At 40.7% G+C, this 14,550-nt stretch overlaps 1 protein-coding gene across 1 annotated transcript; it reads left to right on the top strand.

The window, feature by feature from the left end:
- Positions 1 to 412: 412 nt before the first annotated feature.
- atad5a (ATPase family AAA domain containing 5a) lies at positions 413 to 14,339 on the top strand. The gene is made up of 22 exons (XM_074696796.1): positions 413 to 782; positions 1,385 to 1,445; positions 1,540 to 3,368; positions 3,763 to 3,847; positions 4,364 to 4,510; positions 4,659 to 4,782; positions 4,870 to 5,130; positions 5,567 to 5,709; positions 5,998 to 6,151; positions 6,342 to 6,626; positions 6,754 to 6,850; positions 7,014 to 7,096; positions 7,228 to 7,364; positions 8,152 to 8,329; positions 8,596 to 8,763; positions 8,858 to 9,079; positions 9,166 to 9,230; positions 9,311 to 9,497; positions 10,635 to 10,735; positions 10,824 to 11,653; positions 13,113 to 13,271; positions 13,664 to 14,339. Exons 2-22 carry the CDS (start codon positions 1,395 to 1,397, stop codon positions 13,740 to 13,742), a joined length of 5,385 nt encoding a protein of 1,794 aa, XP_074552897.1. The 5' UTR covers positions 413 to 782; positions 1,385 to 1,394; the 3' UTR covers positions 13,743 to 14,339.
- The last annotated feature ends 211 nt before the right edge of the window (positions 14,340 to 14,550 follow it).

Here is a 14,550-nt window from a genome sequence, read left to right as displayed (position 1 = left end):
AAGGGATCATTCAGGAATAAAGAAGGACAGTTACAAAACAGATGCTACTCATTTTACTAACATTCTTCTGTTTGAGAGTTTGTTGCAGGTAATAAACAGTGTAAATATGAATTTATGGTGACCATCAGGAACTACCTTACATAAAAATATACAAAATTTTGAACTGGTTTATGTTATAAACTGGAATTAATAAACAATAAAAGTAATAAAAAGTAGCAGGATTAACTCTGGTTTCAAGATCAATTCGTATGTGTTGAATTGAAAACATGTAGCCTCATTGTTCACCCTGTAGACGGAGCTCTCAACTTTTCCGCTCCCTTCAGTCCCACACTATCCGCCATCTTTGCTATGGGCAAATTACGTTGCATGATACCGGAAGCTTTGGCGGTCCTGTGATTGGTTGAATCAAGACATGTCAAAGGGCACGTATATTTGGCGCTCTTCGTTCCCGAGCAGCCTGGCGCGTTTTTGAAAGAACTGTATTTTTGAGTTTTTACTAGAATATTTGTAGAAATAACAGCGCCCATCGTTTACTCTTGCGTTTAACTATCTGTATCCGACATGAGGGGAAGTTCGGAGTGGTTTTTTGTCCTGGGAGGAGTCTGTTAGCTTGTTGTTAAATAGTGACTGTAGTCTGGCCGGTTATAACAAACAGCTGAAGGCTTCACACGATGAGCTCTATCTCTGATATTCAGCCACAGTGTCCCTGAAAACTACGGTAACAGTCAAGAGAGGAGAAGCTGCGGGGTGTATTTATCGGTTACGGTATCTCTGCATTGTCGGTAAGTGTGTCTTCGGTTATTGTTTTGTTGGTTATTGCGAAACTGGAACGCAACCTCGTTTGAAACCAACCCTAGCATCAAATATACATCTTATCAATCAATCTAAAACAAGGTCTCCTGTTTAACCAACCCTAGCCTAGTTATATTTTACTGGAGCTTTGTCGAAATAGTAAACCTTTGCAAGACGATCTCTCTTTCTGTCTGTCAAATCATTTCCCCCTTATTGTACACATTACGGTAAATAAGGGACATTGTTATAATGTAGGTTTTTGGTGGAGTGGTAGAGTTTAGAGGGTCAGGGTTACACTGGAGGGGCCAGTTTGTGGTCAAACACACTAAAGTCTGTTTTTAATATAAACAACCCATTTTTATTGGTGTCATACATTTGCTGGATTGGAACTTTTGTTGTTTTAGTACAAAATGCGATGACCAAATATTTTTTAAGTCAACCATCTGATAGTTTAGTGTTAATTTAATTTTGACACAAAGCAGCACATTGAAGTTGATGCAACTACTTTTATCGTTTAGGTATTTTTCTGCAATGGCTGAACTGGACATTGCTTAACTGTCTCTTTATGTCTCCCTGTGTGTTTTCGTTTTAGGTCTTGAATTATGGCTGGTGTTGTGGCTATGGCGTCTGTCATCGAGGACTTTGAGACCCAGGTGTTTCTTTGCTCTGTTTTTATTTCAGCTGTCACAGAATGATCTGCACTCTTACTGAGTATATCATAAAACTAACATTGTCACTCCTTCACAGCCATGCAAGAAATCTGGCAAAGACTCTGGCAGTCCTGTTGTCAAGACAATCACAAACTATTTCTCGCCTGTGCCCAAGCCAGCTGAGAAGCCCTTTTCTCCTCCACGCTCCAACAACATCATGGATTACTTTAACCGGAAAGTTTCGTTATCTAAGGATAAAGACAGCTCACCAGAGCAGAGTAAGAAGAATGAGCAGATGTCCCAGCTTGCAGAAAAAGACACAAACCATCTACCTCAGAAACGAAGGAAGGCCAGCAGAGCAGCAAGGAAACTTGTGGCGACTGAAAATATCAGCAGCACATCAGAGGAGAACAACCTGAATAAAGAAGAGCAGCATGAGAGCAAAGACTCTGCAGCAAGGTCAAAAAGTAGCTGTGGCATTCTTGGTAGTGATACAGCAGCTTTGTTGGTCCGTTTAAGTGCTGAGGCATGCCTGTCTGCAGGAACGCTTGAGAGGAATGGCACCAAAGCTGTCAGTCTTGAACAAGCTGAAAGGGATGAAAACGATGAAGATGAAAGCCCAAAACACGGCAAACATGTCAGATCTAAACCTGAAACTAAATGTACTGAATTATCTCCATCTGTACCCTCAAAAGAGAAACCTAAAAAACCCAGAGCGGCTGCGAGAAATTCTAGAAAAGTGCAGCAACAGAAGACCAAGGATACCGAAACAGAGGAGAAAGAGGGATCTTTATGTGATGTTGATATGGAGGTCAAAGAGGGTGATTCTTCTCAGGTTAACAGCATGGTAACGGTGTCTTATGAAGATTTTCTGCAGAGTCAGAGCCAGGAAGAAGTGACAGAAGACATTACAAATAAACAGGTTATAGAAGAAGACAACGCGAAAACTACAGTGGAGGAAGAAATGGATGCTGAGCCAATGGAAAAACTCAAAGCTGAGGAAAATGTGCCTGTGGATACACCTCTCCAAGTGTCACCACGAACCCTCACCATTCAGGCTGAAGTGCATGCAGTCTCACACAAACAAGACGCAGCAAAGGTGAATGCAAAGTTAGCGTCCATCTTCAACCGGAGGAAAGGGTCCGCAAATTCTGATGTTTTAACCTCCCCCTGTCAGACAGAGGCTCAACAACAACAACTTCCTGCTTCTCCTCTGGCTGTGAAGCGAAAATCCAACGTGGTTCTTCAGGAGGAAGATCTGGAGCTAGCTGTGCTCGACAGTGAATCTGTGCCCAAGTGCAGAGAGGCAGAGAGAAAGCAATTCATGGCTGCCTTTAAACAGCCAAACCTGGATGGGTCCAAAATCAAACCCACCAAGAGCCAGAGCAAGCAGAAGCAAGATGGGGAGGGTGTTTTGGAGCAGGTTGAAAAAGTGTCTGGAAAAGTCAGTGAAAATCCACTTCCTGCAGATCAAGAGGGTGCTTCTCCTCAAGAAAACAAATCTGCGAAAAAGAAACCAGCAAAAAAAGACAAAAGGAGAGTTGATGAGGAAAAAGCCAGCACTCAGCCTGATGCTCCTGCTCCTCTGGATCCTGATCCTGATTCCAATCCTGATCCTACCAGAGAAAAAGTCATTACGATTGTTGAGTCTCATGAAGAAGATGAAGAATGTCAGATTACCTCAGCTCCCTCCACTCCAGCTGTACGGCGGTCCAGAAGGGAGGCAGTTATTAGACAAACACCTGAGGCTACGCTGACAACTCCGGTCAGGAAAACCAGGAAATGCAATGAGCCAAAGGACGCTGCTGCTGTTCCTCCTGATCAAAGTCCTGGACTCACGACCACCACAAAGAGACGCAGGACGAAACATGGAGTCTTCGTTGCTGAAATAACATGCCCTCCTGACACAAAGCAAAGCCCAATCAGGTGACGCATTATAGATAAATAGCGACCTATAAAGAGTGTTTATGTTGCATTTAGACACTTAGTTATAGTGTGTCCTCTCCTGACCCTGATTTAGTCTAAAAGAGCAGAATTTGTCAGTTTGATGATGTAACAGCAGATATGTGATATGTGTTATTATGAGCCTTATTTACTTTATTGATAGAAACACTTTAAAACAAAGGTAACACCATCTACATCCTCCATAACAGCTACAGTTACAGAATATCAGCTGAACATTTTAATCCTAACACTGAATGGTCTGAAAGCTGCTGTTACAGACTGCTTTAGATTAAATTGCTCTGACTGTATAAGTTTGTTTGCACTGATGTGGTAATGTATATTTAAATGATCTTACTTTTACTCTTTCTTTTTTTAGGATTAAATTTACTCGGGTTCATAAAAATGTTTCCATACCTGAGGTCCAAAGTGGGAGCGGCTTAAACACATCTGTGGATCAGAAGGTGAGTCCAGTTGTTTTTTTTCTATTAATTTAGTTAGCCCCAAGCTAAATCAGTGGAGATTAAAAAACTTTATACAACTTTTCTTGGAGGGGTGGGAGAAAAAAACTTGATGAATCGTGGTATCAGGATTTTTTGTTGAACAATTTTAAATCTGGATTTTTCGTTCCTTTTTTTATGCAAGTCCTTCATTTCAATTTTTGTTAATTAGCTGGGTTTGAAAAAAGTTGAGATGTCAGATCCCCTGAATAAATCTCAATAACTGGCTCACGTGTGATTTGCATTTTTGGGGGAAAATATGGCTCCTGATGTAGTCCGTGGACATCATCATCATTCAACTTTTTCACTTGGTCTGGTGTCAAAAAAGCAAGCTAAAAATTGCAAAAATCAGGAACTATCAAGGAATCGCATTTTAAATTGAATCAGCACCCCAAAAAGTGTCAAAGAAGGGACAAAAGCATATCATCCCAGCCATATTTTCTAGGCAGAGGATGTCAAAGTGCTCTCTATCTGTTTCAGGTTTTCACTGATGCCCAGAAAAAGAAGCGGGTTAAGAAGTTGGTGGAAAAAGCTAAAGTGATTCAACACGGTAAAAAAACTGACATCCCTTTGAGGCGATCGTCACGAGCCGAGGCCAACACCAAGAAGAACTTCTGTGAGGATGAGGTACAGTTATTATTCCAACAAACTAAAACACTTTGTATTTCCTGGATATAAACACCAGACTGCAGCGTTTTGCACTTACGTTTCAATGATACAGAGGAAACTTTGTGTTGTTGTCATTTATATAAATATGTTTTTTTAATTTTGTCAGGATTCTGTGATTTGTGTGGACGACGATCAGCCTGCTCCTCCCAAGGCAAAATCAGAAAAGCTTAAAACCCAGAAGTCTTTACGAAGTCTTAACGATGTTCTGGGAAAAGCAGCACCTGGGCCAGGTGATATGTCCTGCGTCAAAACACAATGTGACCACTTTTTTTCCTTTAACGGCTTCATATTAATGTCGAGGTGTTGTTTTCACACAGGCTCCAGAATCTCTTCTCCAGGCGTTGAAAAACCTGGCCGTAAGGTGTCAGCAGTCATTTCTATTTTTGATGACAGCAGCCGTGACTGCTTTGACAGCACGCAGGATGACGAGCAGTTCAGGGCCCGTAGGGATTTCTTAAAGAGCGGCCTGCCTGAGTCCTTCAGAAAACAGATTGCCAAGACTGCGGCGAGCAAAGAGGCGTACTCGCTGTCCTGTTCCTCCTTTCAGCTGGTGGTTCACATAAAGCAGCAAACAAATGGTGAGCTGTTCCTGACAAAATGCTCTCTTTACTGAACTGCCTGCCCTAAATTTTTTATTCTTTTTCTTTTTTTTAACGTAAATGTAGTCTAAATTAGAGCAAATCAACTCCTTAACCCTAACCCTCTAGGTTTCGTTGACGTTTTGGATTTCCTATATGTAGCACATTTATACTACGGACACATTTATTTTTTATATTTTTAAGCTGTTATTTTGTTTTTGTTTTTTTACCTAATACACTTTAATGTCAAGATAGAAGAACAACACAATAGATAAACGAACCAAAGTGCAGCAACAGCAACTGTTAGATATGAATTACTTGATGAGTGTCTTAAAAAGAGGAAACCTCAGTATCATCCACTCATCTGAGAGACAGGTACAGGTAAACCAGGAGGGACCTGTGTCTAAGGAAACTGGTTTTTGTTGTGCCTCCACAGATTGTCCTTTCTGGAGTCTGTCATGGCCTGAGTCTCTGGGTCATCTGAGGTCTTCATGGAGCCTGACATGCGGCAGAGTACCACCTGTATGTGGCCCAGTCTGTGTGAGGACTGAACCCAACCGCACCGCCTTCAGTGAACAGGTGTGTTGGAATAATTTCTACCAGCGTACTTTCTGAACCTCTAAATATCCAGGACCAACTCCAGACTGAGAGGCTGTTTGGTTTAAATATGTGTCGCTTAAAGCTGAGTCTACGTGTCCGTCAGTTTATTTCCAGCCTCTTAGATTTAACATGTGCCTTTAAATTCTGTTTGTAATGACTTATACTTGAAGACCTGTTTTGCTCAGTATTTTCTTAATACCAAGAAATGGTGTACATGTTTTAAATCCTGTAAAGCACAGTTGTAACTCATGGTCTTTTGTTTTTAAGGGTTCTGGTTGGAGGCCTGAGATCCCTGAAAATATTCATCAGAGGCTGCTGGAGGAGGTCAGAGCCTCAAACCCTCCTTTTCCTGTTCAGATGTTCATGAGTCGCTTCTTGAAGAGACGCTCTGACCACCAGCAGCAGCAGAGCTCTGTCTCAGGTCAGTGTGACAGGAAACCTTAAAACAATCCTTTGGTAAAACATCATGTTCAAGTCGCTGCTAATTGTAGGATGTTAGTTAGCTTCATTTTCTTTGATAGCACTGACAGAAAGACAGAAAATAAGACTAAAGTCGCTGATTAAAATATGTATTTTTTTATGTTAATTGCATTTTTCATCTTCTTTATTAGAACCAGGGGCTGAATCCAGAGTGCCGAACACGTCACTGCCATCTGAACCAATAGGAGGGAAGAGGAAGAGGAGGGACGATGGAGAAGGAATGACAGTGAAGGCGGCTAAGAGGAAACGCTCCAGCTCCTCAGAGATTCCCACCCCTGATCCAGGGCCCGCAAAAAGAGGAGGCCGTTCAATACGAGGGCAGAGATCCAGGCAGGAGGACAAACCTTCAGTTAAAGCTGCTCCCGTCACGCCTGAAGACGGCTCAGCCGCTCTGCTTCATGATGTGGAGGAAAAAGGTGAGAAGACAAACCTCATGAATTCCGTTTTTTAAAATCAAGAATGAGCATCTTTTATTTTGTGCCTTTATCATGTTTTTTTTGACTGACATAAAGCACCAGACTCAGACTTTGTATGGTTTTACAGATGTGCTAAAGGAGGACGTGTTGTGGACGGACAAATATCAGCCCCAAAACTCCACAGACATCATCGGGAACTCTGCGTCAGTGAGGAGGCTGCACAGGTGAGGAACCAAACCTGCTTTTACTTCTCTGCTAGAATCAGAGCAGCTCCTGCCCTTCACTCAGTGACTAAAGTAGTTTCAGTTGTTGATGCAGAGGTAAATCAGTGTGGCTTTATAATTTGCTGGGACCTCTAAAGTTTCCTGTTTTTCCTGTTTTGTGCAGCTGGTTAAAGGAATGGAAACTCCGTGTGGACCGAGAGGAAAGAAAGAAGCAGAAGGAACAGAAACAAGAGGAAGGCAGCAATGGTTCGAGATAACATTGATATTTTTTCTTCATAGCTGTTTCTGTTTCTCTGAGAAGTTTTTCATTGGAATACAAGAAATGTGGTAGAAGTATGTGGTCCATGCTTAAAAACATGCTGCCTGTTTGTGTCCAGATTCAGACTGGGACTGCGGAGAGGATGATTCCCAGGATGGAGAGGACATATTGTGCAACACGATGCTCATCACAGGACCCAGTGGTGTTGGAAAGACTGCTGCAGTCTATGCCTGTGCTCAGGAGCTGGGCTTCAAGGTACTCAACCCATCCAGGAGCATTACTCTGATATTTCTATTGCACTTGTAGAATAGAAAAGAATAGAAAATACTTTATTTATCCAGGAGTCCCAGCAGCAATCAAGAAAACAAAAGTAAGAAAGTGTATAGAAAGTGCAAAAAGGTCCATAAGAAAATAGATGCTGACAGCTTGTCCATCATTGTCCAGTTCAGCCAGCCTCCACCTCCACAGGGTCCAAGACTGAGCTTCTTCAGCAGTCTGTTCAGTCTCTGATGTCGTCACTTCTTAGCTCACACCCAAGAACCAGCACGTCGTCCTCACCTGCATCTTCTCACCTTTTGGGGAAACATCTGGCCTAGCACCAGTTAGCATTGACATGATTTTAAATGTAAATAATGCAGCCATGGTTGCATGTAGGATCTCCAGACAAACACAGGAGAAAAAATAGTAAAAATATCAGTAAGGTCAAAACCAGTTTGGTGTCCATGACCAACAAATGAGCCATACTAAGTAATGACCCACTCCAAACAAAAAGATGATGAAAAAATAATGAGAAACAGACAAAGAAGAGAGAGCTGCTGCAACAGGTAGCCACAACCAACAGGGCAGAGCCTAGCAACATATTGACCTTACGTTTAAACCTATGTTGAGATGAATGAAACGCCTGCGATGTTTGAAGTTTCAGAAAAAAAATCAGTATTATAGTTATTATTTATCAGCTTCACAGGAAGTAAAATAGCTTCAGCTCCTACAGGTAAGACTTACAGGCCTTGTTTTCAAACCTCTGTCTTCTCTTCTCTCTCAGGTGTTCGAGGTGAATGCCTCATCTCAGAGGAGCGGCCGTCTCATCCTGTCCCAGCTGAAAGAAGCCACTCAGTCACACCAAGTGGACAGTCAGGGGGTCAATGCCCACAAACCCACCTACTTCAACTGCTACAGCACCAGCAGCAGCACAGGAAGCCTGAGGCCTGGATCCTCTCCCAGTAAGTTCAGAGCTGCTGCTGCTGACGGAAACAACACTAGAATAAACATGGACAGCGCAGTATACCCACAGGAGGCGCTGTTATATCCAAAAAAATGATACTACTTATGGATACTTCTTTTAGCTGTTCTCTGTTTCTTTTTTAACTTTATTATATAAGAGGAAGTATTTCTATACTCTGTCAAAATAAAAGCACTGATAATATTTCCTAACTGAAAACATACATTTAGTTGATTTGTTATCATTTCTTTTTATTTTTTTTTCTAGGGAAGATAAACTCTCCTCGCCGTGCAGTCTCTTCTCCCAGGAAAACCCCCCAGTCTCCTCGAGGTGCCAAAAGAGGAAGACTAGCCCCCACCTCTTTAGCCAACTTTTTCAAAGGGGGTCAGCACACTAATAAAGAGGCACCTAGCACTAAGAAGAACGAGCAAACTGGTAAGTTATCCTTAAATGTGTCATTTTTCAGTGCTACCGTCAGATAACTACCATCAGGACTCTTATTGGTGCATTTTCTCACCTCGTCATTCAGCTGCTGTGAAGAAACCCTCAAAAAAACCTGACCATGCCAAAAATTCCCCAAACCTGGCATCGACAAAAGAGAAAGCCAGTGAGGAGCAGAGCAGGAGGACAGCCACCTCCCTGATCCTGTTTGAAGAAGTGGATGTGATTTTTGATGATGACTCCGGTTTCCTCTCTGCTATCAAGACGTTTATGACCACCACAAAGAGACCGGTCGTCCTCACCACCAGTGGTAAGGGAGAGAAATGAAAGTTTCCTGAATCTGTTTAAGTGTCTCTATTCTGTAAGTTTTGATCTAATCGTGTATGTTTGTTGTAGATCCATCTTTCAGCGCGATGTTTGATGGAATCTTTGAAGAGATCATTTTTCAAACCCCCTCATCAGTAAGTGGAAGAGTTGTGTGAAGCACGTTGTTCTGGGATGTGTTGATGGACGCAGCGTTAACCTTCTCATCATGATACAGGTGGATGTGAGCAGCTTCCTCAGGCTGCTGTGTCTGACAGAGGATGTCAGGACGGAGCAAGCAGACATCAGCTCTCTGCTCAGACTCAATGGCTGCGACATCAGGCAGAGTTTACTGCAGCTGCAGCTGTGGACTCGCAGCGGAGGAGGACGCAGAGCGACAGGACCCACACTCACAGCGAAAAATGGTGAGACAATATCGGACAGTGACAGATGAGTAAATCCTCAACCACTGCAACAGAAACAGAGGGCTAATTCTTTCTTTTTATTTTTTCTTCTTTCTTTCTTCTTTTTTTCTCTGTTTTTCTTTCTTTCTTTTTTAATTTTTTCTTTCTTTTTTATTTTTTCTTCCTGTTATTTATTTTAATTTTTTTCTCTTTTCTCTTTCTTTCTTTCTTTCTTTCTTTCTTTCTTTCTTTCTTTCTTTCTTTCTTTCTTTCTTTCTTTCTTTCTGTCTTTCTTTCTTTCTTTCTTTCCTTCTGCCATTTCTTTTTTCCTGTTTTTTTTCTTGTTTTTCGTTCTTGATTTTTTTCTGTCTTTGTTTTTTTTCTTTCCTTTCCTTCCTATTTTTTCTTTTTTCTTTTTTTAATTTCATTCTTTTTCATTTCTTTCTTTTTGTTTTTATTCCATTCTTTTCATCTTTCTTTCTCTTTTTTCTTTCTTTCTGTCTTTTTTCTTCCTTCTTTTTTCTTTTACTTTCTTTCCTTCCCTCATTTTTTCTTTCATTCATTCATTCTTGTTTTTCTTTCTTCCGTTTTTTTCTTGTTTTTCTTTCTTTACTTTCTGCCTTTTTTTCTTTTTCCATCTTTCCTTTCCATTCTTTTTTCTTTCTTTTTGTCTTTCTTTTTGTTTTTATTTCATTCTTTTTCTTTTTCTTTATTTTTTTCTTCTTTTCCTTTCATTCCTTTCTGTCTTTTGTCTTTATTCTTTTTCCTTTCTTTTTTTCCTTTCTTTCTTTTATCTGTCTTTCTTTTGGGTCTCCTTTTCTCTATTTCCTGTTTTCTTTCCTTTCTCTTTCTTTTTCTGTCTTATCATTTACTATCCCTTATTTGCCTCCTTTCCTTCTTCCTGTCCCTTATTCTTCCTCTTCTTTTCCTTATAACTTTGATCCTTTCTCGCTTTTATTCTTCTGTCTCTCCTTTCTTTCTTTCTTTTTTATTTTTTCTTTCTTTTTTTCTCTCTTTTTTTCTTTTTTCTTTCTTTCTTTCTTTTTTATTTTTTGTGTCTTTTTTCCTCTTTTTTCTTTCTTTCTTTCTTTCTTTCTTTCTTTCTTTCTTTCTTTCTTTCTTTCTTTCTTTCTTTCTTTCTTTCTTTCTTTCTACCAGATGAAGAGGCGTCTCTTCCTCCCTGTGACCTCGGCTGCGCTCAGAGTATGTTGGGTCTGCTGAACATTGAACCGGAGCGAGAAGTCTGGGAGCTCCTTATGGTAAACTGGTTTATTCTTGACTGTGTTTCACAGCTGACAGCAGGAGGAACAGAAAACTGATCATGGACCTGATGTTTGTTTCTAACAGAGCCAGACTTTGCTGGAGGGGGAGTTCAGCTCAGAGCTGCTGACGAGCTGCAGGAGACGAGGAGTCGACCTGCTGTATTCCAACATGGAGATGCTCCTACCTCTACCTCGCACTCAGCTGACTACCTCCACTTACAAACCGAGCCTTCCTGCTCCAACATCACAGAGTGATCCCCCTGACGCGCCGCCATCCCACGCCAGGTCCAACACGGCAGAATCAGCAGATTGCTCAGATGACAGCAGTCCAGTTAAAATGTCCCACAGAATGAGGAAGAAAAGACGACACAGTTTACCTGAGGAGGACAAATCACACTCTGACTCAGAGGAAACTTTTTTATCTCTCAAAGAGTCGCAGGGAGCTCCTCCTGCCACTGAGGAGCACGCTCAGAGTTCAGTGTTGGAGAAAGTAAAGAGGACACCGCTAACGCCTGAAGAGCGAGTGAAAAGTCTTCCTGTGTCCCAGTGTCTGAAATCTTTAGCTGCCTTCTTTGACGACATGTCCTGTTTGGACTCCTTCCTGTCAGAGGAATCTACGGCGGCTGACCCGGGGCAGAGAAAGTTTGGAGCAGTGATTAAAGACGGGATGAACGATGAGCCCAGGGTTGAGATGGACAGAGGAAGCGGGGTGAGACGAGAGCTTGTCTCTGAGATGGCGGCTGCTGTGGAGGCGCTGAGCTTCAGTAGGTGTCGGGTCTCAGTGGCTGAGACGTGGGACAAAGCGCAAAAAGTGGATGGAGAGCTTGGCCAAGAGTTAGCAGCAGAGCTCAGACTCCCTTTGGCTGCTCACCGAGAAAGATACAGCCTCTCTGTGGACGTCCTTTGCCACCCTCAGTGAGTTTAACTTTTTTTTCTTATGTCATCTTATTTGTTCAACAGGAACATTTGTATCATATTCAAACTGAAAGAGTTTTATCCAAATCTTCTCCTTTTATTTCCAGAGGTAGAAAAATGGTTTCACGTTGAACATAAAACAAAAACTCAACTTGTAAAATAATGATCTGTGCACCTAAAAAAGATTGTTTTTTTTTTATATTGTGAGCTTAAAATACATTTTTTAATATCGCTGAAGTGCTTCAAGTAAAGTACAATGATTTTTAAGCTGTCCAATAAGCTGTCAGGTATTAGCTTAGTGCGGCATGTGATCAACAGTTCAATGTCATTTTAGTCACAGCTCCAACAACATTAATTAGGGACGAGTATCTTTCACATTTGAAATGTTACGATGCCTAGTACCTGGCAATCAGTATCAGTACTCAATGGTACCAATTTCCACGGCTTTTGTGTGTGTTCATGTGGTAATATACATCAATTTTTTAAAATCTAAAAGTTTTTCAATTTAACATTTTTTTTTCTCAATATATCAACTTGCGATGCTATGTTTATGTTCAGTAAGGAAAGGAAAATCACCAACTCTTCCATTCCCTCACAGTCACAAGGATGTTTTTAGGTACCGAAACATGGTACAGTTGAAACTGGTACTCGGTACTACAGACAGAATTTGATCGGTATCTATAAAAGTAGCTAATTTGGTATCCATATCATTAACTCTGAAGGTAAAAGGTTTAGTTAAGAAAAGTGTGCGAATCGTAGACATGCACTTATCAGCGACGATTTCCTAAATTTTAGGGGATCGGTGATTGGCCCATCCTTACGTATGAAACTGATCTTATACACCTGACAGCCAGTCATAGTTACTTTTTGCTCCAAGACACAAAACTCAGGACACTTTATTTGTTGTTTAAGTTAAAACATAAAGATTTTATTGTTTCACAGGTATTCAGTGATTTTCAGTAAAATAAGATTGGAAAATTGAAGGTATATGCTGTCAGTTATAAAAAATAAAAAGGAAAAATCGGTATCTGCAGGTCAGGCTTTTTAAAGATCGCTCACTAGCCAGAAAATTGTCATCGTGCACTCTTAGTGAATCAAGCTGTGCTCTGTCCGTTCTTGGTCTGACTAAGCTTTTACATGCATTGTAATATTCTGATCTCAGTCTGACTGAGCTCTTAGTGTGATTTCTTAATGTGCATGTAAACGGACTGTGTGTAGCTGACTGGATAGGACAGTGTCACTACACAACCAGTATTGCATGTTAGGGTGATGGTGTGTTAGTAGAGAGAGTTGCAGGGGGTGTGTGAAATAACCAACCTGGCAATTTTATGTCGGTCGGAGGCTCTAAATGTTGGTTTTGATTATTTTTTCGATTCAAAGTCCTGCACCAAATCTCAACTCAAGATGTTTTTGTTAAGGCCAGTTTCAATGTGTTGCTTCATGTGTTTTTCTGTTGCAGGCTGGTCCAGCAGAGGAGTGAGGTCCTGGAGAGTCTGACAGTCAAAGGAGCGTTTGGGTCTCTCGGGAACAGAACAGCAGCTGCACTGGACTACCTGCCAGCTGTTCGCACCATCTGCAGATCAGAGCAACTCAAAGAGCAGGGCAAAGTCAAACGAAGGTAAGTCTCCAGATCACATGTCTCCAGAATTTAAGATTCCCTTAGTTTATAGTTTTCCATATGATAGAGTGAATCAGGAGGAAGAGACAAAAACAAAGAGAAGAAGTCATTTAACTGAAAACTGAATTCAAACTCAAACAGGCCACTCATCAGCTGCCAAAAGTTTAAAACACGTAGGGCTTCCACGTTCAGAGACATAACCATGAAGCAAAACATCACAAACTTAAACCTTTTAATACCAGATGACTAATGCCTGGGTCATTTACAACAAATATTTCACTTTAAAGAATCTAATCTCTTGATAGATTCACCAACATTTGTATGATGTAAACATAGGAAACATATTGTGTGGATGACAGGAAGACAAACTGTTTTGTTCCTGCCTCTTCCAGGTTCCTTCACTACCTGGATGCAATCGGTATGGGTGTAGAGAAGAGCACGTTGCAGCACCTTGCTAAAGATTTCCCCTGAAGAGCGGGTGATGTTTCCAAACAAACACAGTCCCTGAAGGCGTCACGTTAGTTTGGCAGAAAATTAAATTAAAGATGACTGAATCGCTGAACTTAAAATGCCATCTGACCTGCCTCAGTCCTCTGGTGCTTTGAAGGAAGACACTAAATTACTGCTGCGTGAGGTTTTTGTTTAAAGCTGTGTGAGAGTGACTTTTGTACAGTAGTGTTTTATACAGTTTCAAATGTTTTGCATTTGGCAAAGTTTTTTCACTCAGTAGAAATTGCTCTTGCGGAGCAAATGTGTATCATTAATGATTTTTAAGAAACAAGTAATCTTTTTTGTTTTTGTATGTCTAAATCCAGCGTGTAAATTACCATCCTCCACTTATTGTTATATAGATACACTCTAAAGTTTGCCTTTGCTCGAAGTCATGAAGCCAGAGACCTTTTGGCTGACATCTTGTAAAGTTTGTCAGCTGTGAATGTCAGATACAAATTCAAGTGATTTATTTTTTCTTTGTTCAATGGAGCCTTTGATTTATTTACAGCCCTTGATATGTACAGTTTTTTTTAATGGTGGGGCTTTGTTGTGACCAAATAAAGGTTTATAACAACCAAAAAATTGACTATCAGCTTCACAACTGTACTATTATTATTATTATTATTATTATTATTATTACAGACCTCAGATGTGTATGATTCTTTCTTGGTTCGATGAAGGGCTTTATCTAAAGAAAGAGGAAGTGATTCAAAAGTGGATTGAAAGGATTTTTACTGTTTTTTTAATGAATTCTTGTTCAATAATTATATTTGCTTTAATTTTTTTG

The sequence above is a fragment of the Halichoeres trimaculatus genome, unplaced genomic scaffold (assembly GCF_033239565.1).
Source record: "Halichoeres trimaculatus isolate MK-OKI-2021-1 unplaced genomic scaffold, fHalTri1.1 fHalTri1_scaffold_20, whole genome shotgun sequence".
NCBI lineage: Eukaryota > Metazoa > Chordata > Actinopteri > Labriformes > Labridae > Halichoeres > Halichoeres trimaculatus.
The sequence above is the reverse complement of the archived record's forward strand: the minus strand, read 5'-3'. Positions and strand labels throughout refer to the sequence as shown.